Genomic DNA, 27,642 nt, shown 5'->3' with positions numbered 1-27,642 from the left:
TACATATTCAAGGTTTATCCAGCTCAGCCATGGCTATCATTTGTGTTCATTGGTTTCCAAGAAAATGTTATAGGCAATTCTGAAAACTGCTGACATATTTATGACACACAAACTTTTCTTATAACTATGTATTTTAGTTTGTTTTTATTTTTAAAAACTACTAAGGGGAGGAACACTGTCTTTTAATCAAAAGCAATAACCAATATTATATTTATGTTGTTAATTCTGAAGGTCTATGGTGTTGTAGTCCTTTATAATACATTCCTTTATGTAATCAATAGGACCTAGTGGTATGGATTTCTGGGTCCCTTTCCACCAATTTCTTCTACGTCTCTGACTACTCCAAATATAATATATTAGTGAAATAAGTTATTTGTAGAGCTCCCATATAACCCTTCCTGTATTGTCCCAGAACTTTAAAAAACCTAACAGTTTCTTGAAGCGAGAGTTAAAACAAGAAATAAGTTTAAGCATGTATTTTGAAGCTGTGCTCTAGTATGAAATAGCTTTATCTGAATTAGTTTCCTTGAAGGTAGTGAAAAGTCAGGCAGGTGTTCTGTACTCAGTAGTGTGGTATAAAATGAGATACATCACTGACATGGAAACCCAACATGGGTAGTTGGGCCACAAAGAAAAAGGTCTTACTGTCCTTATTGCTGTTGATAATACCATATAGAAAGTTCCTGACGTTGTGGCAAAATACACTTTGGTTTGAAGCCTCATAGGATCCCATTAAATAAATCATTTGTTTCCTCTCCTGCCTTTCCTCCCTGATGCCAACAATCTAATTTCCCATAATATAATACTAATGAAACTAACTTATCTATTAGAGGCATTTTGATAAATACTGATGGAAGTGCAGAGTCCTTTGCAAACCCAAGGTGCAGTATAAACTGTGATTAACATAGAGGTCTTAGGCATATAAAAAATAACTAAGCGACTGTGGGCTCATCATTTGCATTTATCCTTTCCCTTTACAGCCTGGTGGCTGATGTGGTGGTATTCAACTCGGTTTTTAATATGGAGTCATTTCTCACTTCTATTGGAAAATTTATGAAGCTGATTCCTGATCACAGACCCAAGGATCTGGAAAGCATCATCAGACCCAAGTGCCAAGTTATTTACTTTCCCATCAGGTTTCCTGATGTGGGCAGGTCAGTATGTTTGACTCCATTTGCAATATTCTGTCATAAATTACTCCCCAACTGTATAGAAATGAGTGTTCTTCTTGCCGATTTTAACTTTTCAGCATGAGCATGGTTGGTTAGAGAGTTGAGTTCTATTTCACTCTACTGTGATTTACAGATTTTAAAAAATCACATGTCCGACCTATCACTGAATGGTTAGTTCTGATATTGAGTTCTTCCTTTCTTTTCTCTTATTTATTGGTTTGCCAAAGCAAGCTGCTTTGGCTTTTAACACTTACTGTTTTGTTTCTTTATTTGTTGTTTTGTTACAGAAGTCACTATCAAGCATATTTCTCAACCTTTTCATTCAGCTTATACCCATTGGTTTATGTGTATAATAGTAACTGTTCTAAGTAAATCGATGTTAAATCTCACTGCTTGGAATACTTTCATTTCCCATGCCATTTTCTTCTATTTTTTTCTTCCATTTTTTATTATTTATATTATCTTAGTAAAGAGTTAGATCTTCTACACTGGGCTGCAAATGCACTTAATTGCCATTTCTCTTTCTCAGTTACTAAGGCCATTTTTTATTACCGTTTTTGCTGGGCCCACCCCAAATTAGCAACAGATGATGTGGCTCAAAGGGAACATTCTAGAATTCCTTTTCACTTTTGATTAAACCTAACAAAATTGTTTTTACTACCACCAGAATATTTCTCCCTTATGAATAGAAAGTTTACTTCAGTGGGACTCATACTAGCTGGGGATGCTACTATTTTGTAACTGACTATGTCCTTAAAAAGAGTTCAGGGACAGCTGTTTCTTCCCCATCCTTGAAATGAAAGCAGGAAACAATTTATTGTCCATACATGCTATGCAGGAGGTCAGAGATAGTCTCTGTGTTCCGGACTCACTGAGTTCACCCAGATATTGCTGTGGGGACAGTAGTCCTCATCTACACCCCTAATGCTGATTTATTTGAGTGTCTTACTAGTTAATATTTCTTGAAGAAAAATCTGCCTAATACCAAATCAAGTTGGTGAGTCATAAAATTTGAGACCACCTTGCCCACTCCTTTATGGAGTTTGGAAAACAGGCCCAGAGAAGCAGAGACTGGCTCACATTCACACTGCTGATTATTGTCATAGACTGGATTAAAGTTTTGATCCTATGACTCTGGATTCAATTTTCTTTTTACTGTCCAAGCTTCCTGCCACTCTAGGTCATTTATCAAAAACATATAATGATTTAGTTGCAGTATTGAAACCTATCAAGCTAAGTGAAACCAAGATCACAATCGATTTTCAGGAATATAGGTAAATATAATATGTATATATACAGTTTTCTTATGTGTGATGAGAATTTCAACTTTTGAAAAATATTGTTATACTTTAGATCTATGATTAGCTAGAACCCAACTTATACTTTAGATTACATTTTTAAAGTATGATCCTTATTTTTTTACGCGTTTTTAAGTTTTTCATATAACATATAGTCAAAATGTACATCTTTAAGGTGAATAGGTGGTTATAGTACAGCTTAATTATTACTCCTATAGAATTTCAAATTTATAATATGTTTTAAAATTCGTTTGCATCTGATATATTCCTACAACATCATATGTTTAATACACCTGTGGCAATTGAATAGTTTATTAATTTAGACTGTATTACCATAAATAAATCTAGCTAAATGGAAGAAAGTTGAGAAATATTGTGGCCAAGATAACATTCATAAGCAAGGTCTTAGCCCAGAGTGTTATTTGAATTATTTTCAAATGGTAATTTGCTTTATCCAGCCTGAACTCATACAGTGTAAGTAAGTGATTTTTTGCATGAATGACAATCATTCTAATGCCTGCAGTCTTAAAAGAGTGTTATTTTGTTGAGATGTTGAAAAATATTTAGTAATTCTAAAGGCAAAATAACCAAGGTGACTTAAAAAAACAATGTTTGAATGCTTATATCTTTCTCCCTACCCAAATATTATTTGGTCACGGCAAAAATGAATTTAAGTAAAAACAAAGCAGAAGATATAACTAAATTATTAATACAATGTGCTATAATAATATATAATATAATATAATGGATACGAATCAGGGAAGGGGAAAAGCCATATTTCAGCAAAATATATAAGGATTTATCAAGTTGGTAACTGTTAAAGCTCAGAGCATGTCTGTCACATAGGAATTCAGTAATATTGGGCTTGAGGCACCTACTGTTACGTATTACCCTCCTCTCCCCTCTGCTGCCTCATTCTCAAAGACCAGAAAAATAGTAGCAAGAAAAAATATTCACTTGAAAATATTTTATTATATGTATTAAACATTTTGGGATGGGAAACCTGTTAAACCCTGAGTCTTGACCACCACTTACTAGCTCTGTGACCTGTGCAAGTATAATGACCCTGAGCTTAGGTTCTTTAAAGGTTATGATTATATTTAGCTTATCACCTCATAGGCATGATGTAGAGACTAAATGAAATAATGCATGCCAAATGCCTAGCATGGTGCCTGGCACATAATAGACCCGCTAATAAAGATTAACTCATCTTTTAACTCCTCCATCCCCATTGTTTTGTAACCTAGCACATTTATTCCCACCTAAATATAAAGGACTGTCTTCCTCTCTGCCCTCTTTTAATCAACACATAACAATAAAGAAGTACTTTGCCAAAGAGCAGCCTAATATAAAGAGATATGTTTATTTATTCTCTTTATCACCCTGACTCAAACAGTCTTTTGCCCTTGCCAGAACCTACCATCCATGGATTGAGCCAGCTCTTCACTTTCGTTCTTCTCTTGCCCTAATTTCCTCTTTCTTTCTCCAGCTTAACTTCCATCTTCTATCATCATACATACTCTCTTGCATGTACTCTCAAATATTTTGCACCTTTTCCTTCATATTTGATTAGGAGAAAAACATCTGGCCATATTATTAGCCTACTCTGAATTCATGACTCCTAAATTCTGATGGACCTTTGAGCTGTGTGGCAAGCATACCACATTTCCCCTCTTCTACACAACTAATCATGCATTTTCCTTTCTTTATAAACTTCTAATACCAAATTTTCTATCTTCATTCTCAGATTATGACTGAGAAAATGGAAGCAACCAGAAGAGAATTTCTATACGCTGCCACCGCCACGTCTACCCAGTTATGTGCTTCTGGGTGCATATTCTCTATCTTCACACCTGTTACTATGGATGAATTGACTTTGCTTCTGTTTAAGGCCCGATCTCCACTTCTTTGCCAGAAGCCCATCCTTCTTGCATACCTAAGGACTATTGTTCTAGCAGTTTTTCCTTCCCTGTTCTGCATTATCAGTTTTTCTCTCTTCTGGATCATTCTTATTAGCATACAAAAAATGCTATTTGTTTTACATCTTTTTTTTTTTGTTTTTTGTTTTTTTGTGAGGAAGATCAACCCTGAGCTAACATCCGCGCTAATCCTCCTCTTTTTGCTGAGGAAGACTGGCTCTGAGCTAACATCTATTGCCAATCCTCCTCCTTTTTTTCCCCAAAGCCCCAGTAGATAGTTGTGTGTCATAGTTGCACATCCTTCTAGTTGCTGCATGTGGGACACGGCCTCAGCATGGCCGGACGAGCGGTGCGTCGGTGTGCGCCCAGATCAGAACCTGGGCCACCAGTAGCGGAGCGTGCGCACTTAACCGCTAAGCCACGGGGCCGGCCCTGTTTTACATCTTTAAAAAAAATTCTCTCCTGATTGCACTTCTCCTTTCTGCTACTGCCACATTTCTTTCTTTCTCTTAGTAGCAAAACCTCTTGAAAGAGTTGTTTATACTTGTTTCCAGTTTCATTGCTACTGTTCTGTCTTAAAACTACTCCACTGAAACCATTTTTTGTCAAGGTCACCAATGACTTCCATGCCTCAAAATCCTGTGGTCAATTCTCAGTCTTCATCTTACTAACATATCAGCAGCATTTGACACACTATGACACATTCTTCAGTTGGCTTCCAGGACACACAGGTTGCTGCTTCTCAGGCCTCTTGCTGGTTTCTCGTCATTACCCTGACCTTTAACTTTGGACTGGCGTTTGGCGCTCTTAACACTTAAGGGGTTGGTGGAGGAATAGCCCAGGATTGAAATGAGAAGAAAAGATAAAAGGGTCAGGAGGTCAACAATGAGAGAATTATACTGTGGAACAAAGAGAAAAGAGTTTTAAGGAGATAATCAGTAGTGAATTCAGAGGAGTGAGGTTAAATAAAGTGATGACTAAAACGTATCCTTGAATTTGACAATTAAAGGGTCAGTGGTACCCCACCCTGCATTCTGTTAACTCACAGAAAAGTTTCATATGTTCTTTCTGGTAGCCAGAAAAACTTAGGATTCAAGTCTGGATGACATCTCTTTCTCTTTCGGTCTCTCTGTCTCTTTGTCAGTCTCTCTCTCTCTCACACACACGTGCGCCCACACACACACACACGCGCGCGCGCGCACACACAGAGCTCCTCATTTTATGGATGAAGGCATCAAGGCCCAGAGAAGTTAAGTGTCTTCTGGTAATCACACAGCTAGATATAGACCAAGCAGGAACTGGAACTCATATCTCAAAATCTCCAGCCAGTGCTCAGCCCACCACTTATTGTAAATGCAGTTGCAGAGGTCTTGATTATCTGATTTTTCAGCTGACAGCAGATTAGCAGCATCAAATTGGGGGTGTGATAAAGGCAGGCTCACTGACAGCAGTAAAAAGTGACAGCTGACTGACAGCTTGACAACAAGAGAGGAGAGAGATAAACTATTAAAAAAATATATGAGAAGTGAAAAAGCATGGCAGCCTGGAGCCGTTCTGTGGCAGGGCAGGCAACTCTGCACGTTGAAGAACGCTTGCAGACATTTCTCCGTTATTGTACAGCTTGTACGTCAAAAGGATGACTGTGATTTATTAAGAGAAATTAAATAGTAGCCAGTAAATTCTGTTTAAGAATATAGGGAAATGCATAACCCACTTTTGGCAGAAATTATAAATGACAGCAAATGAAGGTAAACATCATGCCTTACTCTAGGATATACATGAGCCATATTCACCTAAAGGAAGATAATAAACATCTAAACCCTTTCTCATGCAGTTGTAATATCTGTAAGTTTAGGTGACCAGGGAACATTTCAGTAGGCTATCTTTTTTAGATAGATTTTCCTGATTGGGGCCTTTTCATGGACCAAATCTCCCTTTGCTGCTGGGTATATACACTGGCTCCTTCGGTACTGAAGGCACTCAGGTCTCCCAGATGATCGGTGGTCAACAAAACAGATTTGGCAATATTAATACCATGTCTTAGCCTGTTTGTGCTGTTATGGTAACAGAATACCATAGACTAGATGGCTAATAAACAACACAAATTTATTTCTCACAGTTCTGGAGGCTGAAAAGTCCAAGATCAAGGCTCTGGCACATTGGTGTCTGGCGAAGGCCTGCTTCCTGGTTCACAGACAGTTGTCTTTTCACACTGTTCATACATGATGGAAGGGGTGAGGGAGCTCTCTGAGGTCTCTTTTATAAGGGCTCTAATCTGACTCAATGAGGGTTCTACCCTCATGACCTAATTACCTCCCAAAGGTCCCATCCCCTAATATCATCACCTTGGTTAAGATTTCAACATATGAATTTTGAAGAAATACATTCAGGCTGTAGCATCCAAGAAGACAAATATGATCTCAAGGCTTGGTGAGATGAGACTCATGACTGAGATGTATTGCAAAGGAAGACTATTCTGTGTTAAAGGATATAAATTAGATTGAAAATTAAGGAAATTTTACTTGCATTTGATAGAATTTATAGAACTCAGTTTCTCATAGAACTCCATGGTGCTGTTGGGTGTGTGATGGAGAGAAAAAAGGAAGAAATCCTGCAGCCTGCTGAGCTCGATATTGGTTAAAGGAAGCCAGTATTTTCCTACTCTAGATCGTGTAACTGTCATAAAGGCAAGGAAGACCTAGTAGAAGTAGGGAATTTTATATATCCAGACCTGTATGCAAGTCTCGGTCTTATGAAATCACAGCATCTGAGGAATTTGCAACTTGCTTTCTGACAATGTCATCTTTAGAAGGTAGAGCTAACTGTAACAACTAACCTGACTGATTCGTATTTTAGCCCTGCATTATGCTAAGCATATTATACATATTTTAGCATTTTATTCTTCCAACAGCTCTAAAAGATATTTTCCATTTAAAGTTGAAGAAACTCAGCCATAGAGAGTGTAATTTTGCCTGCAGTCACACAGATAGTAAAGGTAGAACTAGAAATCAAACACTTTTTTACCCTATTTTAGAACCCAAGCTCTTAACAGTATTTCTATGCTGCCTGTCCTGCAAAGAGAGGTTCTGGTTCCTGGTACTTGACTCTGACCAGTGAAAAACATATGATTTATAAAAAAGAGTTGACAGGAACATTGAATGAAAGGGAGCAAAGTCATGGTCATGTTAGGAGAGAAGGGACTCAAGACTTTAGAAAGCAGACTTTTAAAAGGTGGGAGTTTTGAAAAAGAGGAAGAGGAATGAGAAATTTTAAGAAAGAATTCTGATAATAAAATTGAAGATGGACCTAAAGAAGCGGAATAGGAAGAATACTTCAAAGAAAGCTGTAGGTTCAGATCATTATTTCATGTATAAGAAAACCTTTTTTTCTTTTTTTTCTATTTCTAGTTATCTATCATTTATCCAAACTCTCTTCCCTTTCAAGTTAGCTTATAGCATGACACCTGTCTTAAGAGGGCAGTGCCTGATCCATCATATGATGTTAAGGACAGAGTAGACTGTACCTGCACAGCTTCAGACTTCTTCCATCTGTCTCCTCTACAGGATTTGATACTGAGGAGTGTCCACTATTTTCATGTAACTAGATTATCCCCACTCCAAACAAATTGGACCATATAAGAAGGTATTGTAGAAATGCAGTGAATTACAAAGTGGCATCCCTTATCCTTGAAAAAGATCATGTCTTCCCAAGGAATTCCTTCAGGGAGCCATGAGTAGGGAGTATCAAAGTAGATATCATCTGCTTCAAATAACAATCAGTTGGATTAAGGATGAAAAGAGATAAATGCTCAGGCTATCAAGGCCTGATACTTGTATGTGTTTGTCACTTGCCTGCCTTCTTAATTCTGTTATATTGTGAAAAAAGAGTTTAAATTTCTTCATTATGATTACACATAATTCATGTAAAAAGATCAAATGTATGTGTTTCTAGTGGAGACCTTAAAAAACAGCATCCATTTATTTATTTTCCAGTGATGGGATGAATGGATGCTCTATCCTTAGAAATTGAAGTTTGGGCCTGAAGCAAATTGAAGCATGTATACTTTAGATGGAGAAATATGTGCTTTATCTGGATTTCAGGTCCACTTTAGTCACCACAGAGAACATCAAGTAGCAACCTTGCTGTGATCATCAGGAAAGAATTTAATATGTTTCTGTGATCATTTCACTATCTATTCCTATTTTCCACAATATTGGATTGTCAGAGTTGCCATTGAGAAACAAGAGTGGATTTTACCTGTGAGTTTCCTCATTTAATAGATTTTACCCGGGAATAGGGATTATATAAAACGTATCTCTGCTTTCCTCCTTCCTACATTTTTGACAGCAAAGGAGAGAGAAAAACGCTGTTAGTCATTTGGTTGTAATCTCATTTATTGAAACCTTAAGAATTTCTCTGCACATTTCTCTTTACCTTTTCTATGTAGTTAAAATGTGAAGCCAAAACAGAAGTTTATGGACTTTGCCTAACTATTTTAGAAACAAAAATGGAGAATTTTAAAAACAGTGTGAAAACTTTAAATGAAAACTCTCAGGCTGTGCAAACAAAGGCGAGGAGCCTAAGGGCTTTTTGAAGAATTCTTATTAAAGAAAACACTATTTTACATTGCAAAGCAGATGTGTCAGAAAACAACAGCAGATCTGTAATTTGAGAATTTGTGGATTGATAGGACAGAAGGAAGCCCCCATGGCCCCCCCCCCCAAAAACTTTTTGTTTTCTGCAATCAAGTGTTCTGCTTTTGGGTCGTTGCCAGAAAACACCTTAATCTTACCACATGTGGTCATATTTTTCAGACATTTTGGGAGAGTATTAGTGTTAGATGTATTAGTAAAACTCCTGCCTTTGCTCTATGAAATAATGAAGCGGGTACTGCCTTCTTGAATATTAATCTAGGCCTGAAGTAGAAGGATAGTTTTACTTTTACAAATTTAAACACATCTATATTTGCTAACAATTATTTTGGCTCTTCAAAATGAATGCAAAAATGTGTTTCTTTTGAATGTCATTTAAAAAAAATTTTATAGAACCACTGTAGTAAAAAAAAAAAACACCTTTCAGTAAATCGTTCCAATGTTTAACACCACTCACTGTCAAGAAATCTCCTTTATAGCTAATGCAAATCTTTCATGCTGCATTATGTTGTAACCATCTTCCTCTTACTATCCTTGTTAAGAGAAAAGAGTTTGGTTTTAGCATATATATACTATCCCTTTGTTGGCCTGAAGTTACGTAGAACAAACTCTTGCTTACTCCAAATGTATTTTTTAATGAAATTATCGTCCATGTTATTGCCTAATTACAACAGTTAGATTTCTCCTCTCTTCAACTTATGTAACAGCAATAGCTCCACCAAAAAGAAGTGCTCTGAATTCAGCAGCGACAACAAAAACTATCCTTTTATTATAGGAAGATTTACCCCTTTCTCCTCAAGTATAGAGAACATTTGGCTTGATTTTACATAACACATTTGGTGTACATTGTTTTTAGGTCTTCGTAGTCCTGTTCTAAGAAATTTGGAAGGTAAGAAGCAAAAGCCACAGATCACAGGGTTGAGAAATCACTAAAAATCAGAGAACATATTCAGCTAGGGACTATATCACCACCCCAAAGGAGGTCATGGAGCAGAGCTGCTACAAAATGGGGATGAGTGTCATTCAGCAAACTCAACCCACAGTTGAGGGGAATTCAGCAAAACGTCTGCTCTCTTCCCTCATCAGGCTCAGAGGGCATCACTGAGCTTCCCAAGGCACAGTGAATGATCATCAGTGTAGAGCCATTTAGGCAAGAACAAATTATATTATATACTCTGGTCATTACATGAGGGCTATGTACCATGCATGTTAGAAAGACTTCAGGTAAATCATTTTGATGTTTAAAGGATCAAGCTTTATCTTTCTAAATCTTTCTAAAAATCACTTCTTCAAATCATTCCATTTTGAGTAATGCTGAATAAAAGAAGGGAGTCAGCAGTAATGGTGTACGGGGATTCTAGTTTGGCTTATACCACTTACTCCCACTGTTCAGCCTAGAGCAAATCACTTAATCTCCCAGAGCTTCAGTTTTCCCATCTGTAAAATGGAAATTGAAATAGTACATACCTCTTAGGTTTATTAAGAGGATCGAGATAATTATTACAATCTGCTGACTGAGCTCAGTGCCTACAACCTAGTAAATGTTCAGTAAACGTTAGTAGTTTTATTAAAACTCCCATCATCACCATTTTGGTTATCTGTTGACAGGCTTTTTGACAAGATCACTCATTCAATATAACTCCAACCTCAAAAGTAAGGGGATCTAGGGGCCGGCCCAGTGGTGTAGTGGTTAAGTTTGCACACTCTGCTGTGGTGGCGTGGGGTTCGCAGGTTCAGATCCCAGGGGCAGACCTACACACCACTCATCAAGCCATGCTGTGGCGGCATCCCGCATACAAAATAGAGGAAGATTGGCACAGATGTTAGCTCAGCAACAGTCTTCCTCAAGCAAAAAGAGGAAGATTGGCAACAGATGTTAGCTCAGGGCTAATCTTCCTCACTGAAAAAAAATAAATAAGAGGGAACAAAATTCTGAAAACCCTAGTAATTTTATAGAACACTCGAGGATCTAAAGTTTACCATTAATTCAAGTAAAGGTAGGGACTGTCTTATATGCCATCAATCCACATAACAGCAGCCAAATATCATAATTTAACAGTGCAATTGCATGAGAGGGAAAGTCACATGTGCCACCGTCCACATCTGCCTGGCACCTGTTATACGCATGCATTCCTCGTGATGCTGGAGTATAGAAGGGTGAGTGGGGTGATCAGTACAGAAATCATTTTAGTTGTTCAATATTCTTTTGAAGAATGCTGGGGAGAGTTTTAGAAAGTTTTTCTTTAAAAAATAAACAATTTGGAATGTACCATTCAACAGTAAGCTACCAGAATAATCTTTTACTCAGAATGGTTTATTCTCTGAGAAATTCCAGATAAAAGACTAATTTATGGGAAATTCTTTAATAAAAATATGCTTCAAAGTAATTAGATGCAATAAAATATGCTTAACAGTAATTTAATTCTTTGACATTTTATTCATGCCTTTGTTCACCCAACATTTATTAAAAGCTTGCTGTTTGTATGGAAAATACAAGGAATTCTGGATATACGGCTGTATAAGACAGAGTCCTTAATCATAAGAGCTTTGTAGAAATGATAGACATACTCAGGTAGCTCTAAGTATAAGATTGAAAAAACTGAGTGCTTTTTATGGCCTTTGAGCTGGTTGTTAAAGACTGACTAAGCTTTGGGCATAATAATAATGGCTCTCATTTATCAAGTGCCTTTTCTGGGCCTGCCCTTTATGTATATTACTTCTAATCTTTACCAAACCCCTGCAAACTAGGTACTGTTATCCTCATTTTGCATGTAAGAAAAATGAGATTCAGAAGGTCAAGCTTGCCTGAAATCGTATAGTTACCCAAACTGTCTGGCTCCAGTGTGCTGCTTCCATTAATGCCATGTTATTTCTTGATGAAAGAAAGGGGGGTGGTGGGTTAAAATGAGTGCAAGGGCACATTATGAAGAGAGAGAAGAGGTACAACCAGATTTGTGGCAATGAATGATAATTGGGCCTAGAGGAGATTAACTACCTTTGACTTAATTGGGTGAAGAGATGGTAAGACTAGAGATGGGAATTAAGGCTGAGGAATTTGTACTTTAGCTTGTCGTCATTTGGGAGCCCCTGTTAGGTTATGAAATGGGGAATTTGGTATTGACAAGTAGAATATTGATGAGAAAGGAAATAGGAATCAGAGAAACAAGTTAAAAATCTGTTAAAATCTATTAGGATGGGTTATTGAAGACTTGAACTAGGGAAGCAGCATGCAGAAGAAAAGGAGGAAATACACATAAATATACTGGTTGTAGACTTGGGAAGTTGATGTGATGACTTATTGGGTGGAGAAGTGGTCAGGAATGATCATGATTGATTATAGTGACTAGGAGAAAATCTGGAATCTCAATATTGTAATTGAGAAATAGATTTGCTCCTGTAAAGATGGTGAATTCAAGAGTTTTGTATATTGAGTCTGTGATGTTGGCAGGTTATTTAGATGGAGCTGATGAGCAGGAAGTCTCCTCTCTTACCTCAGAGTCATCATTTAGAACTTTGTGTGATTTGTTATATTGACCTCTGTTTCTAGAAGTTTTGGTTGGATTTGCTCTTTCCTTTGACGTACTTGATACAGCTCAAATTTATTTTTTCCAAATAAATCCAAGATATCTGTTTCTTGTTACTATTTTATAAAAATCAAGTGTAGAATTTGTAAAAGCATCAGAACTTTTGAACTCTTTATTTCTAGATAAGCAGGTGTTTATTGAATTACCCTTCCTTCGTCTTCTCAGAGTTCAATAACTAAGTCACTTTCAATCTCTTTGGACAAGGAATCCTGGGATCAAGTCCTGTATGTGAGAAAGAGCGTAGTATAGTGCCTAAGAAAATTGACTTTGATGTCAGACAGAGCTATGTGTCAGTACCACCTTTTCTGCTAACCAGCTGGCTAATCTTGAGAAAGTTGTTTGACCTTTCACACCTTGATTGTTTCCTCATCTGTAAAGTAGAGGGAGTAATAGTCTCATTGGGTTGTTGTAAGAATTTAGTGACTATTGTATGTAAGGTACTTGGTAAAATTCTTGAGGCATAGTAAGCATTAAATAAATGGTAGTTGTTGTTATTATTGTCTTTAATTTGTGTGTTTTCAAAATATCTTTGGTGCTTTCATTGACCTATATGTTATTTCTTAATTTTTCTATAGAACCAGAACTGTCACTCAAATTATAGTTCAGTATGACTTCAGTAATTTTAGAAGCATCAGATGATTTTTGCTTTATGTCAACTTTCAATTTTTTTTTTAAACTTATGTTGCTTGCTCTAGTACTGACTTATCTTTACCATGCTGGACTGAGTGCCAAAATTCTTCTTAGACATATTGCTAAGAATATTAAATCAAGTACTATTCTATATATACTCTTGTCATATACTTTTGGCCTAATATGAGGTGAATCACAGACCTTTCTCACATCTAGCAAGGTTTGTATTGTTACCAGCTATCTACAGAGGTGCTTCTGTAAGTGATTAGAAGTTATAAGCTGTTTTTAAGTTTGGCTGATTTTGTTCTTACTATACGTGATTCAATGTTACCTACAAATTCATTTTTGTTAATGCGTTCCTATGAAACTAGTTCTTAATTAAATAATTGTCACTTTTTGTTTTGGAAGATTCCAATTTTGTGTATCAGTACTATTAAATATGGAACTTTAAAAAAATTAAGCAAACATAATAGTGAGAATTTAATATAGGAAATCTAGTTATAATTTTCTTTAATTAAAGGTAAACTCATTAGTTGCACAAACACTTGCTTCTCTTTCAGTCTTGCCTGTTGTTCTAAGCTGAAATCTTGGTCCTGTTCTTTAGGCAGCCATGAAATGAGAATGGTAGGAGTTCTTCCCTCATTTCCCCCTTGGCCACACACTAAAATTCATATATAATTAGTGGGCAACAAGAGAAGAAATCATTTCAGCACCTCTTCTCTCCTATATATTTTTGTTTATCCATGGAAATATCTTTCTTGTTTGAAATTCAGTCCTCACTCCAATGCTTCCTGTTCCTATCATCTAACTCTAAGTTCATGAATATAGCCTGCAACTCTAAATTCATTTACATACAGAGAACTGATTTATCTGTTTGGGACACCCATATCGTTCAAACCCAGTACAAATCTGCTCTGTTAAGTATCAGCTGACACCCTGAGCAGACCAAGTGGTTCTATGGAGAGAGGGAGAGTCTATTCAAAGCTACCACATTTTATTTTTAGCATACCAAAACTCATTTTATAATACCAAACCCTAAAGTGCTTGTTATAATTATTTTTCTAATTGAATTTCCTAATTTCTTAATTGAAGAAGGAGCTTCTGTCTCAGGCCGTGAGAATGGTTATGAAAGGACATAAGCAGAGACAAGGGGAAAGTGAAATATCCAAGATCAGGTGATGAATTCTGTTTGAAATAGAAGACAAGGGGGAGAATGAACTCAAAAAAATTCATAAGTTTTAAAATTATTGTACTATTAAATGAAATAGGAAAATCATAGAAAAGTGTCAACCACATTTCTATTGTGGACAAATTTGTTTTGTTTTCACTTTTAGGCAGTTGATTTTTTCTTATGAAAGAACAGAATTAGAACTTTCCAGAAGTGGAGGAATACCTACGAAATCAAAACTTTAGAAATCTTCTAGTCTAATTCCTTCATTTAAAAGCTGGGGAAACTGCAGCAGGGAGGTTTTTTCTTGAGGTTATAGAGCACTATCGCAGCAGAATCACAATTTAGAAGCCAGTTGAAAAAAATTATGAGATTGTTAGAAATGTGCAACCAGGGTTGTTCATTATATTAGTAATTAGTAGAGTAGGGTTAACCAGCATTGATGAAATAGATCAGTTTCATCAGGAATAGATAGTGTCCCAAAATTTCTTAGAAGATTTTCAAATATTTCAGTTGCATCACAACTTGTTGCTGTTTTCCACTGAAAATATCTAGCTCTTTGATCTGTAACTCATTTTGAGATGAAAATGCATATGACTCAGCCAACTCTATTTGCTTATAACATATTTTGCTCTTCCAGTAAACACTGGGCTACTTATGTAAAACTTATTCCAGGAGTGAGAAATAGGAGTTTCCAGCATTTGAAACTCAGAACCTGAAAATAATTTTGATCATCTCGCTTTCCAGGGATGTGGTATCACAAAGCCTCAGTGAACCAATATTATATACAACTATCAAATTTTTTTATGCTTCCTCTTTGCAAATTTTGTGTAAGTTGGTATCCTTCATGATTAGAGAATTTTCTTGAGCTTTCCCTCTATGTCTCTCTCTAGAAGATATTTAAGCTTTCCATTGTATGACGGCTTTGGTGATATGCCTGTTCTGCTCTCCCTTGCGTTATCGGGTAAATGCCTCTTTTCATCCTTGAGTCCTGTTTGAATAGCTGGCTAATGCCTCTAGAGATGAGCTTGATGGGTTAGTTCAGAGGAGACTGCAGTTGGCAGTGAGGGTCTCATGTATTGTAGGAGGACATGTGGTGCAAAGGAAAGAACATAAACTTGCAAATCACACTTGGGTTTCAGTCTTGGTTCAGCCACTTTCTAGATGTGCAACTTGGTCAAATTATGTCACCCTTTCTGACTCTTAGTTTCCCTAACACTAAATCATAAGGTTGAAGTGAGAATTAAGTGAAAGAGAACACAGATAAATTGTTTCGCACAGTGCATGGTATATAGTCTATGCACATGTCCTTGCCCTTCCCCTCTGTAAGATCATCCCTGCTACTCTGTTTTACTTTATCAATTTTAATTGCCACTCACAGGCATCTGAACAGACCTCTTTGTGTTGCCACCTCAATTTCTGATACTTTTGGTGATTATTAAAGAATATAAAGCTTACTTTGCTCTCATATGGATAATCCACACACCACTGTAGCGTTTAGTTGGTGTTTTTTTCCATGTCTTCTCTCATGACTAACTTAATTCACTAAAAACCTTGTAATATAAATCCTTAGTTACTACTTTTAAAGTACTTGGGATGTTCAACACCCTTTCCTGCTGATTATGGGTATTTTTTACCTGCTCTGTTCTGTTTACTTTTTATTCTTCTTTTGTCTGTGTTTGTTGTATTTTAGTTTACAGCCGTTTTTCAGGGTTATCACTTGTGGAACAAGGTTGGTATAATCAATAAAAGCCAGTGGAACTACATCTTACCTTCTAGACAGAGCATCAACTGTTCACATCATTATATGCAGTGGTTGAGTACTTGGCTCTGATTGAAAACTTCTTTCTGCTCGTGCTTGCGGGTATTTCTTTTACATCTCATGAATGTGCAGGTTGGTTAAGGGTGCAGTACTTCTATTTGAAGGTAGATAAGTAAGCATTAGTATGGTAATGGACTGTTGTTTATTTTCTGGACAGAGAAGGTCTGGTTCAGATTTATGTGGTAGGAAAAAGCTAGTATGAGATTGTATAGTTTACTGCAGGCAAATCTGTAGCACAGATATATATACCCAGAGCTAACTGTAAATTCAAAAACCTCTAAGATACAGAATTATTGTTTCTGGCAGAAACTCTTCTTGTCACTACAAAAAAAGCTTGCATTAGAATTGTGGCCCTTCAGAAGTATAATCCTTAGGTGATACAGCCTTTTCCCTTCCCAGTTGATGAAGCATCACCCTGTGAAACATGTCTTTGGGATCTAACTGTGTGGGCTGTATTAATAATGTATGATGATACGCATGCCCTCAAATAATGTGATTTTTTTTCCCATTAAAAAAAGCCAGTCAAACAACAATTATAACCATGTTGGTAAAACATAGCCTCAAGCAGTAGTTTTCAACATTGGCTGCACATTATAATCACTTGGGGAGCTTTAAAAAAATCTTGATGTCCAGATCAATTAAATCAGAATCTCTGGGGTTGGAACCCAGGTATTGGTATTTTTTTTAAAGTTCCCCAGGTTATTCCACTGGGTAGCCAAGGTTGAGAGAACCACTGACCTAAAGCATCTCTACTGAATAACAGTCTATGGAAAGTCCATGTATTTGCAGTAGCCTCTCCTGGCTGCGCCATGACACCCTTTTCGATATTGCCAAAATGTATGTCCCTGTCTGCAAGTGTCCTCAGGCAAGCTCTAGTAAAAACTCAATGTCTTCATGATAATGAATTTGTATAATTCTCTGGCTGTCCTGATGAGAAATAAGAAAATGTTAAAAAACGTATTTATCCTTGATCTCTTTCTCCATAAGTGTTGGCATTCCTCCATTTCCCATTGACTTAACGTTCAATTTTTCTCTTCACTGTTTTTCTTGGGTGACATTGGGAATTTTTACCATCTGATGAAGGCAGATGTATTTTCAAATAAAAATGTCTGAAGCATTTGTTCTTCCTACTACTCCTTTCTTTGGCAGAATATTCATATAGTTGATAAATAGTTTGCTTTCTTTAAATACCTTTTTATATAATCTCTGTAGCATGTTTCATGGGTATTTTAACCTAGTTTTATGGTTTTTCATGAAATAAGGTATTTTCTAAATATGTTATGCTGAATTTAACTGAAATAAGCAGTTGTACTGTATGCCTTTAAAATGATGATGATATCTTGCATTTTAGGGTAACACTTTCATCCTGAAAGATTCCAAAGCACACTGAGAATGGTTACAAATTATACAGTAAAGCAGTCACCATTGTAGAGCGAAGCATGGCAGCTGTTTAACAGCTCATTGCAACACTACACAGCAGGTTAGGGTAGGAAGTGAAGAACAATACTGGATTCACTTGAAAAAATTGCTAGGGGGGTGAGGTAAGCAGAATGTAATTATCTAAATTGGAATTTATCCAGGACATAAGGCTAACACCTCCAGTCTTACAAGAGAAAGCTCTGATTCTTTAATACCAAGTACTTGCTTTCCACGTAACTGCGTTGTAAGGATGCTTCTACTCTCTTCAAACCATCAACGTATGCTCGTACAGTGTTCCAACTGAGACATAAAAAGAAAAAAAAAAACCCTCTTTTTCAAAATCCGCATGTTCACACTAACTCAGGGATGATAGATAGGTTTCTATTCGCATGCCATCTTTGACTCTTGATGGCTATTTGGAACTTGTTGAGGACTCTAAGGCCATCTTCAGGATTGAAAAAGAATTCTGTGATAGATTAGTGCTGTCTGCCATGGGCATAAGAAAAGTCATGCTTACACTTGTGCCATATTTTTTCATCCTAGCACTAGTACTTAGCTGCTACTTTCCTGGGATGATTTAGTAATACCCTAGTTCTTTTCACACCTTCTGATTATTTTTAATTACTGCTGCAGATGTATTTAAGTTTTCCTGAGAAAATTTTAGGGTAAAGAGACATTAACTATTCTTTAGTGACATTATTGATGGGGTTAGAGATAAAAAGATATAACTTGAGGTCAAAATCTCAAAGCAAAAAATGTTCAGCAGTTTGGTGTCAGGTTGGATTTTCATTTGGGAAAATAATCCAATCAGCATCTGGGGGAAGAAAACAGGAATTAAGGTCAGGAACACAAGATAGCCGAAATATGTTACTAAATCAAATTGAGAACTGGAAATCAGAATTTGGTTTGAGGGATGCTGGAAACATAGGGCCAGGCAAGCCGTGGGCCCCGGGTCTGAGAGCAGCACCAGGGATAGCTCCCAGTGGTAGTGGCTTCTCCTTGGCTCTTTGGCTTTTTCCTATTCAGCTCTGCCCCTCAGTCTGGTGCAGCTGGCTCCGTGGCTTAGTAATGCCTCAAAAATCAGCAAAATGGACCCTTTCATCCTATTAATGATAATGTTAGTAATAAGTTTATATTGTGAGTGAGGTACTCTGTAATTCATTTTATGTATTTTATTTAATTCACACAATCTTTTTGGGATTATAACTCACATTTACATATGAGAAGATAAAGATAAGTAATTTGTCCATAGTCACATTTCAAATAAAGGGTGGAACCATGAATCAAACTTTGATCTATCTGGCTTCAAAGCTTATGCTTGTTAGACTGTACCACAAAGTTACATGAGAAGAAGATCATTTGTGTGGCGTTTGCTTCTATAAAGCAGAATGACGATAGGGACATTCTGAGATTTTAGAGCACAATTGAGAAGGAAATTTAAAATGCATCTAGTAACAGGCTAGAGTATGGATAATTTGTGTGTTCTTTGCTCCAGAATCATTACTGATAGAGTTGTTAGAACTTATAGACAATTTTTGTGGTCCTTCCTTTTGGTGTGATGGAAGTATTTAAGTAGTAGAACCATGTGTCGGCTTGTTTATAGAGAATTCCTGCATTTCTGTGAATTTGGTGAAACTGACCTGTAAGTTGCTTTGAACTCTGTGGTATTTTGATTCTAGCTCCTGTTTCTCAGTCATAGTCCCTGTTTTATTTCCTCCAATACATGCTGGTATGAATTCCTGTAAAAGACCTTCTCACACTCTGATTTAGATAATGTGGAACCGTAAGCTTGCTTCTTTCAAGTGTCTATGCATCTAATATAAAAATAGAGGATTTAAAAATTATAGGTAATATTTCAATCTATAGTAATGTGCCCATACTCTTCTGGGCAGTTGATTCCCTTTTTATTCTTAGGAATTTCCAGGGAGGAGTTCTAAACTCCTAAACTTTTTGGTCAGTGGTCCAACTTAATAAAACAGGCTTGGTCTAAGTAAGTTTTTAAAGTTCTAAGTAGGATAATGTAATATTCCTTTCATTTGACAAAGCACTATATGTAAAAAAACAAATTTGATATAGTTATCTACATTTTAAAATAATTTTAATACTTAGATAACAGGAAAAAAAACTCAATTTTACCTCTGAGGCCTTGTAAGTCCAATTTATGCCTGAAACAAATTCAAATGTTCAGGTTATAAAATTCCTAAAAATGCTTTATAATGGAAGAACTGACAGACCTTTAATCATAGTAATGCTATTATATCACTTTTAAAGATTGTGCAAGTTATTATCTATTACTCTACCTTTATGATAAAAAAATATATTCTATCATTCTAAAAACAATATGATAATATAATTGGGAAAATTGAGGAGAACATGTGGATAATAGCGGGATTCTGTTTTCCAGAAAATTCATCTTTTTCCATGGCTTTATAGTTAGGCTGTAATGATAGTGTGTCAAAATCTACTTGCATGATTTTAAAATCTTTATGGATATGTAATTTTAAGATTTTTAAAAAGTAATTGAGAAGTAATCTAAGGATTTATATGATGTATAAAAGGAGATATAATTCATTTGTTATGCAGGTTATATTTGTCTTCCTTTTAGAGGATATTAGCCAAAGGAAGAGTGTGTATGTGTGGGGGGTGTGGGGGAGTGGGTATGTATGACATCATTGTGGGTATTTTGAGGTGATTCTATTGCCCACAATTCACCTGGCCACTTGTGCAGTTTTTTTCTCTTGACTCCAGCTGCTAGCCAACTTATGACCTGAATCTTGATGATTAATAGCTCTTATAATATTTTCTTAGCTAGTATAACTTCAATTGCAATACTTTTTCTTCTAATGTCTTATCCTTATAAAATAGCACTAAACTATTTTTCTCAATAAATTCTACTGACACATGGTCCCACAGATTAATTATAAATTGCATAGAAGTACTGCCCTTTGTCAGTTTTAAACGTGTAGCTTTATCTTCTCTTTCTCCTTGCCTTTCCGAGCTAAATGGAATTAGGAGCTTAAAGAAACGTGTTTAACATGGAATCTATTCCTATTCTCTTATTTTAAACAATAGTGCCATTAACTTTCATCCTAGACTCTTTGGTTCCTCTACTATTTTCATTGTTGTTATAATTAAAAAAGAATCATCTCTATTTTTACAAACCCATTTATTTCACAACATGGTATAAACATTTTTTAAGGGAGCAATTTTTCTCAAGTGCTGTGTTATTTTATACCTGATGGGTTCTCTCCATAAATTTATTTGGAAATACCAAATAACTTTTTCTTTTCTCCTCCTCCTTCTTCTTCTTCAGATGAAGGGGGAAAGGGTATCAATAGGAACTTAGACAACCACGGAAATAAATGTTGGACCACTTTGCCACTGGTGCTTCAAAACACCCCAAGGTAGATGGAAGGAGTACCTTTAGGGCTTAGACCATTTGTCATTGAAATTATAATGCTGGCACAGCTCTGCAAATATTTCCTTACAAAGTTTCATAGACATTTCACAATAAATGTCTTTTGTTTAAATGGTCTTTGGTCCTGTAAAGCAGAGTCTGTATTCCAGGAGGAATTCTTTTGCAGTTATTTAACAATGTTCCTTTCACAATGCCCTCCTCCACACTTTTTGTTCCCATTGCAATACTGATATCTTTAACCAGAGGGTAGAGACAGCTAACACTGAGTCTTAGCTATTCCCACATTGAAAGGAAAGAAAATATGGCTGTAGAGGGTTATGTTTAAGTATGGGAACTATCATTATTACTGAGATGCTGACCTAGTTACTGACCCTTTGAAAGAGAGAGAAGTAGGATAGGAAAATGTGGAAAAAGCAAATTGGTTAGTCATAACACAGATCTTGACTGTAATCCTGATGAAACACTGTAATAATCAATAAAAGGCAGAGCCAATTGTATGTTTTTGTGATTTAGGCAGAGCTTGGAATGGTATGATTTAAGAGGTAGCTGAGAAGATCCCAACTTTCCTGCAAATATCTCCCTAAAACTTCCTGAAGTTCTGCCTGCAACTAGAAAAATAGTTCTTCCTAGAGTCGCTGTTTGGAGTTGGAGGTTACTGAAATTGTGTATAAAATTTTGTGCGAATGTGCACATGCGCATGTTTATTGAGAAGATCCATAGCTTTCATCAGAGTTTTATGTGTCCATAAAGATTCTGCTTAAAAGCAGATGTCCATAGTATAGGTTTTATTTATAACTTAGTGTGAATTTGGTCAAAATGATTCCCTTCTCGATACCTTATTGAGATGTGCTCATTGATTTCTTTTTAAGCGGGATGGAGATTGGAGATTTTCTAGTTAACCTTTCTTCCATTTTACAGATGAGGAATTAACTTTGTGATCTAAAACTACGACTTAGATGTTCCAACCCCCAAATCTTGTGTTCTTTCCCAGGAACCCAGAACGTGGAAGAATTTTAGATGAGAAGTGATACAGACAGATATTGGGGCAGCTGGACTTGTATGAGGCACCTCAGGCTTTAAGTACCTACCTGGAGGGTAGCATGATGGTACTAAGTATAAAAGTCTCAGTGAGTGAGGTGTGCCAGAAGGTAGGAAACATGACATGCAAAAGAAGGCAGAAAGGTAACAAAACTGAACTTTTCTTAAGATAGTTTTCACAGTTTTTGGTCATCTGATACTAGAAGGAATTACAATTGCATTCCCAACAGATCTTCATTATATGCCACGAGTCTCAGATTTTTCTTTTGCATTCTTTCATAAAATTTTTGGAGATTTATCATATGACTTTCCATTCCTTAGCTATCTGCTACCTAATATCCTAGTGACATATAACAACAGTAACTTTTTATTGGTGTGGCATTTAAAACTATTTAATGCCATTTCATTCTGTAAATTAATTTTATATTTTAAAGAATACTTTATAGTCTCTAGGGAAGGTATTATTAACTTTTTTTTTAATATATATGAGGAAACAGATATAGGGTGCTTATATTTTAGAGGCTCCGAGTTTAGTGAAGGAGAAAAAACAGAAGGAGAGAATTAACAGCAAGAACACTTGTGTTTAGATAGTCTTCAGTTTTACATTCATGGTTTCTTTTGTTCCTTACAACAGTCCTATGAAGCAAGTACTCTTACTGTTTTACTTGACAGATAGGGAAACCAAAGCATAAAAGGCCTGGGTAACTTGTCAGAGGCAGTCAGGGGTGAGGCTGGCCTCCAGGCCAGGCCCTAGGATCTGAGAATGTTTCTGTTTCATCACTCTGCTGTATAGCTTCCCTGGTCGTTATAGCATGGAATGGGTGCAGGCTGTGTGGGGTGCAGTCAGAACCAGAGTTGGGGAACGGATTGCAGAGAAGGTGACCTTGGAGCTGTGTCTCGGAGGATGGGAAAGGGTTCTTTTGCCTGTCCGATAAGGAGCAAGAGGGCATTTTCATCTGAGGGAATGCTCTGAGCCATGGTAGAAGTTGCCCTCTCTGAAAGGCAATAGTGCCTCATGATTAGAGCTCAGGGTGCTACTGTCTCAAGGTTCAGCATGAAGTTGCACATGGTTAGTGCAAAGTTAGAATCAAAACTCCCATATTCTGAATACCTTGCTGCCTTTTCAATACCCCTTCATCATAATTCTTTGTCCAATTATGTAAATAATGAACTCTGGGAATTAATCCTGCAAATGTCACTTCCTGAAGACTTCCTGAATAGTTATTACTATTAGCCCACTTCTTTGCCCAGACTTTACCTGCCCTATATTTGAACGTTCAGATTCTTGCCTGGTGCATAATTTCAAGGATTAATCTGTGAAACATTTATTTGAACCTACTATGTGTCCAGGTCCCAAGTAGGTTCTGGGGATCCAAAATTGTTAAGTCCTTGCTATTGGAAAGTTTTCATGATCCACATTTTTATGGCGAATGCATATGCACCATCATACAGCATTGTTTTATCAAACTCAAAAAGTTGATATTTGTATTTTTATAAATGTTTGTATGTAGCCAGAACTGCTGTAAGACATATCCTGTGTTTTTAAAATATTTCCAGTTCTTTATCTTGATAATAACCAGAGAGATATTTCGTTTTCTTGAACATAGATAAATCTTTGCATTCAACAGTTTGTAGTTGAATTGTAAAGTGGAACTCATAAGAGAATTGATTGATATAGTGGTTGCTTGATATAGTGGTTGCTTACTGTAACAGTTTTCAGATGCCATGGCATTTTTGCAGCCTGCTACAGAGTTGAAGACAAATGAGAAAATAAAATAATAGTTGAAAACACTTGCAGCTGATATGAATGTTGAAGGACAGTAACACATTTCAAGTCATATAACATACCAGATTGTTAGGAGACAAATGTTGTTTTTAAAATGTTAGTGCACTATAGGTCTTAGATCAATCTTGAGTACTTTAAAATACTTTAAATTATGTATGCATTGGCATTTGATGTATATGTATAGAAAATTGACATTTTGAAACTCACTAACTTTACACAGAAAACATGCCCTTATCAACCTGTCAAATAGAAACTAACCTCAAAGTGACCTAATTAAAAACCCAAGTCAGTTATTTATCATAATGGGAATAAGACACTAGCAAAATAAAATAGAATTACACTATTTATCACTCAAACTTGAAGAATTTTTATAGTCTCTAATGGTTTGATTATTTCTTTATTAACTTTAAAAGTCTCATGCGCTTAAAAAATTATGTATTGCTATGTTAATTTCAGAGACTGAAAGTTTTCATAATTCATAGCTTTCTTTTCTAGAATATATACATGGGCTGAATTATGGAAATTAAGAAATACAAAAATGGGAGTCAAGTCAAAGAGGGTAGAATGGCTAGGCTTGAAAGATTCAGAAAGTGGAAAAGGGAAAAGAAAGTGTTGATTTCACTTGGCACTTCTGTGAGTTTGAATTTGAAAAGAGGAGAGAATATGAGCTGTGTGAATCAGGGACTGGTCGATTAAATGAGAGTGGAAAATGCTGGCTACTGTCAGTGTGGAGACGGTGCAGATGGATTGAAGAACGTTTGCTGGGGAGTCAGGATAGGTGGACTCTGCTGACTGACGGTGTAGAGGGAAGGACCAGGTCTTTATTATTGAGTGTCAGGTATACGGAAGGTGCCCTCAGGGTGGGAACTAATTTTAAACAGAGATAGGCCAGTGTTCACTAGGCTTCATTTTTTTGATATCCACTTACTGCTTCACAGGAGAGACTGAAAACTATTCTAGGGTATGCTGATAGTTCCTAGATTAACACAAACAACAGGATGCTCAAGAGTATAGGACATTTGATAATGGACTTTAGAAGCAACACTGCATTTTATGTGAGATCTGAACTCTTGTTCTGACTCTCTGCTCTCAGCTATAGAACTTTGGGCTCAAAATGGAGACAGTAATGTTTTCCTTACTAGCCTCATGGGGTTGTAATTCATATGAAAAGGTTTTATGAATCTTGAAATGGTGTACAATGAAGAGTGGTATTATGATGATACAAAAAAAATCAAAGTCAGATTGCCTGAGAAAATATCCGTATGTTTATATTTCTCTATACCTTTTTTTTTTTTTTTTTTTTTTTGCAGAGGTGGGTAGAACAATAGAAAGAGTTCAGTTTTAGCTCACTTGAACCCTATTTCTTAGAGACAGGACATGAACATCCACTGGTCCTTGAGGGCATTGTGTTTGGAAGTTCTACATTCGTAGTCTACTGCCAGGTGTATATGCCCCATGTTTTAACATGTGTACAGTTTACGTATCCTTATGCAAATGGAGAAGCATGTTTAGAAGGATATACACCAAAATATCACTTGTGGTTATATCTGAATAGTGGGATTAGGGTGATTAAAAATTCATTTTCTTCCTGGTTTTGTTTGTTCATGTTTTCTAAATTGTCTCTGATTATATACATGCATATACCACACACATACACACACACACACACACACACACACACGACACACACACACGTAAAAATTTTATATGGAAACTTTACTTTGGCAGCTCAGAGTTGGCTTCACTTGCTAGGCGAGGGTTGACTAATACATACATATGTAAATAATGAATTTACCTTTTTTTAAAAACCTTTACTGGAAGACAAAACACGTGACAAAAATTGCTGACACCATGGAGCATTATGGTGTACATATTTATGTAAAGGAGAGCTACGTTTTATGTGGATGTGTTTTCTCATTCAATGTGCTGCTCATACACCTTATTTCACACTGTCTCTAGGGAGACTTCTGCTCTCTGCTGCTTGGTGGTAGCACCTGTAAGGAACAGATTTGCAGGGTAACACGTTATATTTCCCTGCCTGTGAGTTACTGCGATTCCTGGTTTCTTTAGCCCTGCCCTGGAGCAGTTTGCCCTGTCATCTCCAGTGAAAGGCCTCTCTGAATACCATTTGCTTGTATTTATTCTTAAACTTTTACAACTTTGACCATGCAGTCCAGCACCACACAAATCCAAGGGAAAGACATAATGGCCTCTCAGTTACGACCTGTGTATGATAGAGAAGACAAATGAGACATAAAAGTGCCACAGAAAGGAATGGCGCAGGTAAGAAATTATTGGTACTGTGTTTCTCTTGTTGTCATCATTTCTTCCAGTGACATTGCCACTGGGCATTTTGAATGGAGTGGACAAAAAAGTGGTAAGAAAAAGCAGAAGAGTGATAGGTGACCAAAATCTAGTTAGGTATGTGAAACCACAGAGAGTGGTTGCCTGGTGCATCATCACTCTCTTCCTTGACGAACTTGCCTTTGCCCATATTTAGTAGGAAGTATGAAAGAAGGAGAAACAAAATGATGCCAGAGTTAACTTTTGAGAAGTAACCCTGATGGGAAACCCTGAAGGTCCTGAATGGTTTTAGAGACAGTAGAAATTGGCCAACAGCCATATAAATTTGTGGGCAACTTGGTACAGAGTCTTGATTAAATTTAGCCAAAGCGTTTTCACTTTGAATCACTAAGAAGGAAGCAAGCACGATAGAATTTTCAGATTGTTAAAACTGCTTTGAGTCTCAATGATTGGTTCTGCCTTAACACGTCTGCAGTACATTCTGATGTGTTTTGATTCAGCAGCCTCGGGGATATGAATCCCGTTTCATTTACCTATCAGCTAGTTGCTCAACTGGGCTTTGTTCTAGTAACAAGTTAGTTATACAGTATCTCAGAAGGGTATTTAAGTTGAAATCTAAGTGCAACCTGTTTGTGTGTGTGTGTGTGTAGTGTTGGACGCTCCTCATGTGTACAACACATTCTCATAAAACTCGCATTTTGTATTTACGAAGAAATTTCTCCAGAGAGTTAAGGTCTTGTAAAACATTCTTGTTCTACAGCATGAACAAATTATCATACTCAAGGGCATTGAAAGCGAAGTATACTGAAGAAAAGAATTTTTTCATTAAAATGCAGTTTATATTGATTAAACAGATTACTGGCATTTGATGAAATGTGAGACTTGGAGCTCTTCATATCACTAAATCACCAGTAGGTTTATTTTGCCAAGTGGAACCGGTATGTAACATATAGGAGGCCAGGCATTATACCTGTTAGCATTGTATTAGATTAAATTGTCTTTTGGTAAAGTGCTTTAAAAAAAAGAAAGTATGGTATCTGTGCCTTGACAAGCAGGCTGTGGTAACTAGGATTATTAGAAAATAAAAGCTGTTGTGTTATCAGTTTTGGCACAGTCATTTATCAATCAGTATTTTAAACATTGACAAGTGGTAATTTAATAGAGAATGACCCAGTTGGCAGGAAGTTCTAATGACAGATGATGCAAACTCATTTATCACTAAGGAGCTCTGCTGGGCTTCTTACCTTTCTCTGTATTGTGGCTCATATTTTCCAAGTCTGGGATGTGAGAAGCCACAAAGGGCAAATCCTATGGCACCAAGCCTAAAACCACTCCTAAGTAGAGAACAGCATTAACGCTTTAGGAGCTCACGTCTTTGAAAATGCTACTCCACATTGATGATTCTCAATTTAGAACATAGGTGCGATTGATA

The 27,642-nt window shown here is 36.5% G+C and overlaps 1 protein-coding gene across 10 annotated transcripts in view; it reads left to right on the top strand.

Annotated features, from left to right (window-relative positions):
• The window catches only part of QTMAN (queuosine-tRNA mannosyltransferase), a 410,331-nt gene that overhangs the window by 199,701 nt on the left and 182,988 nt on the right, over nt 1–27,642 (top strand). For all 10 annotated transcript variants that reach the window (XM_087435132.1, XM_087435126.1, XM_087435128.1 and 7 more), the window contains one exon: nt 981–1,154. In XM_087435132.1, the coding sequence (XP_087291258.1) occupies nt 981–1,154 (174 nt within the window). The remainder of the gene's footprint in view (nt 1–980; nt 1,155–27,642) is intronic.

Source organism: Ceratotherium simum, chromosome 9, assembly GCF_057802395.1.
Source record: "Ceratotherium simum simum isolate JZ-2026a chromosome 9, ASM5780239v1, whole genome shotgun sequence".
Lineage (NCBI taxonomy): Eukaryota > Metazoa > Chordata > Mammalia > Perissodactyla > Rhinocerotidae > Ceratotherium > Ceratotherium simum.
The sequence above is the reverse complement of the archived record's forward strand: the minus strand, read 5'-3'. Positions and strand labels throughout refer to the sequence as shown.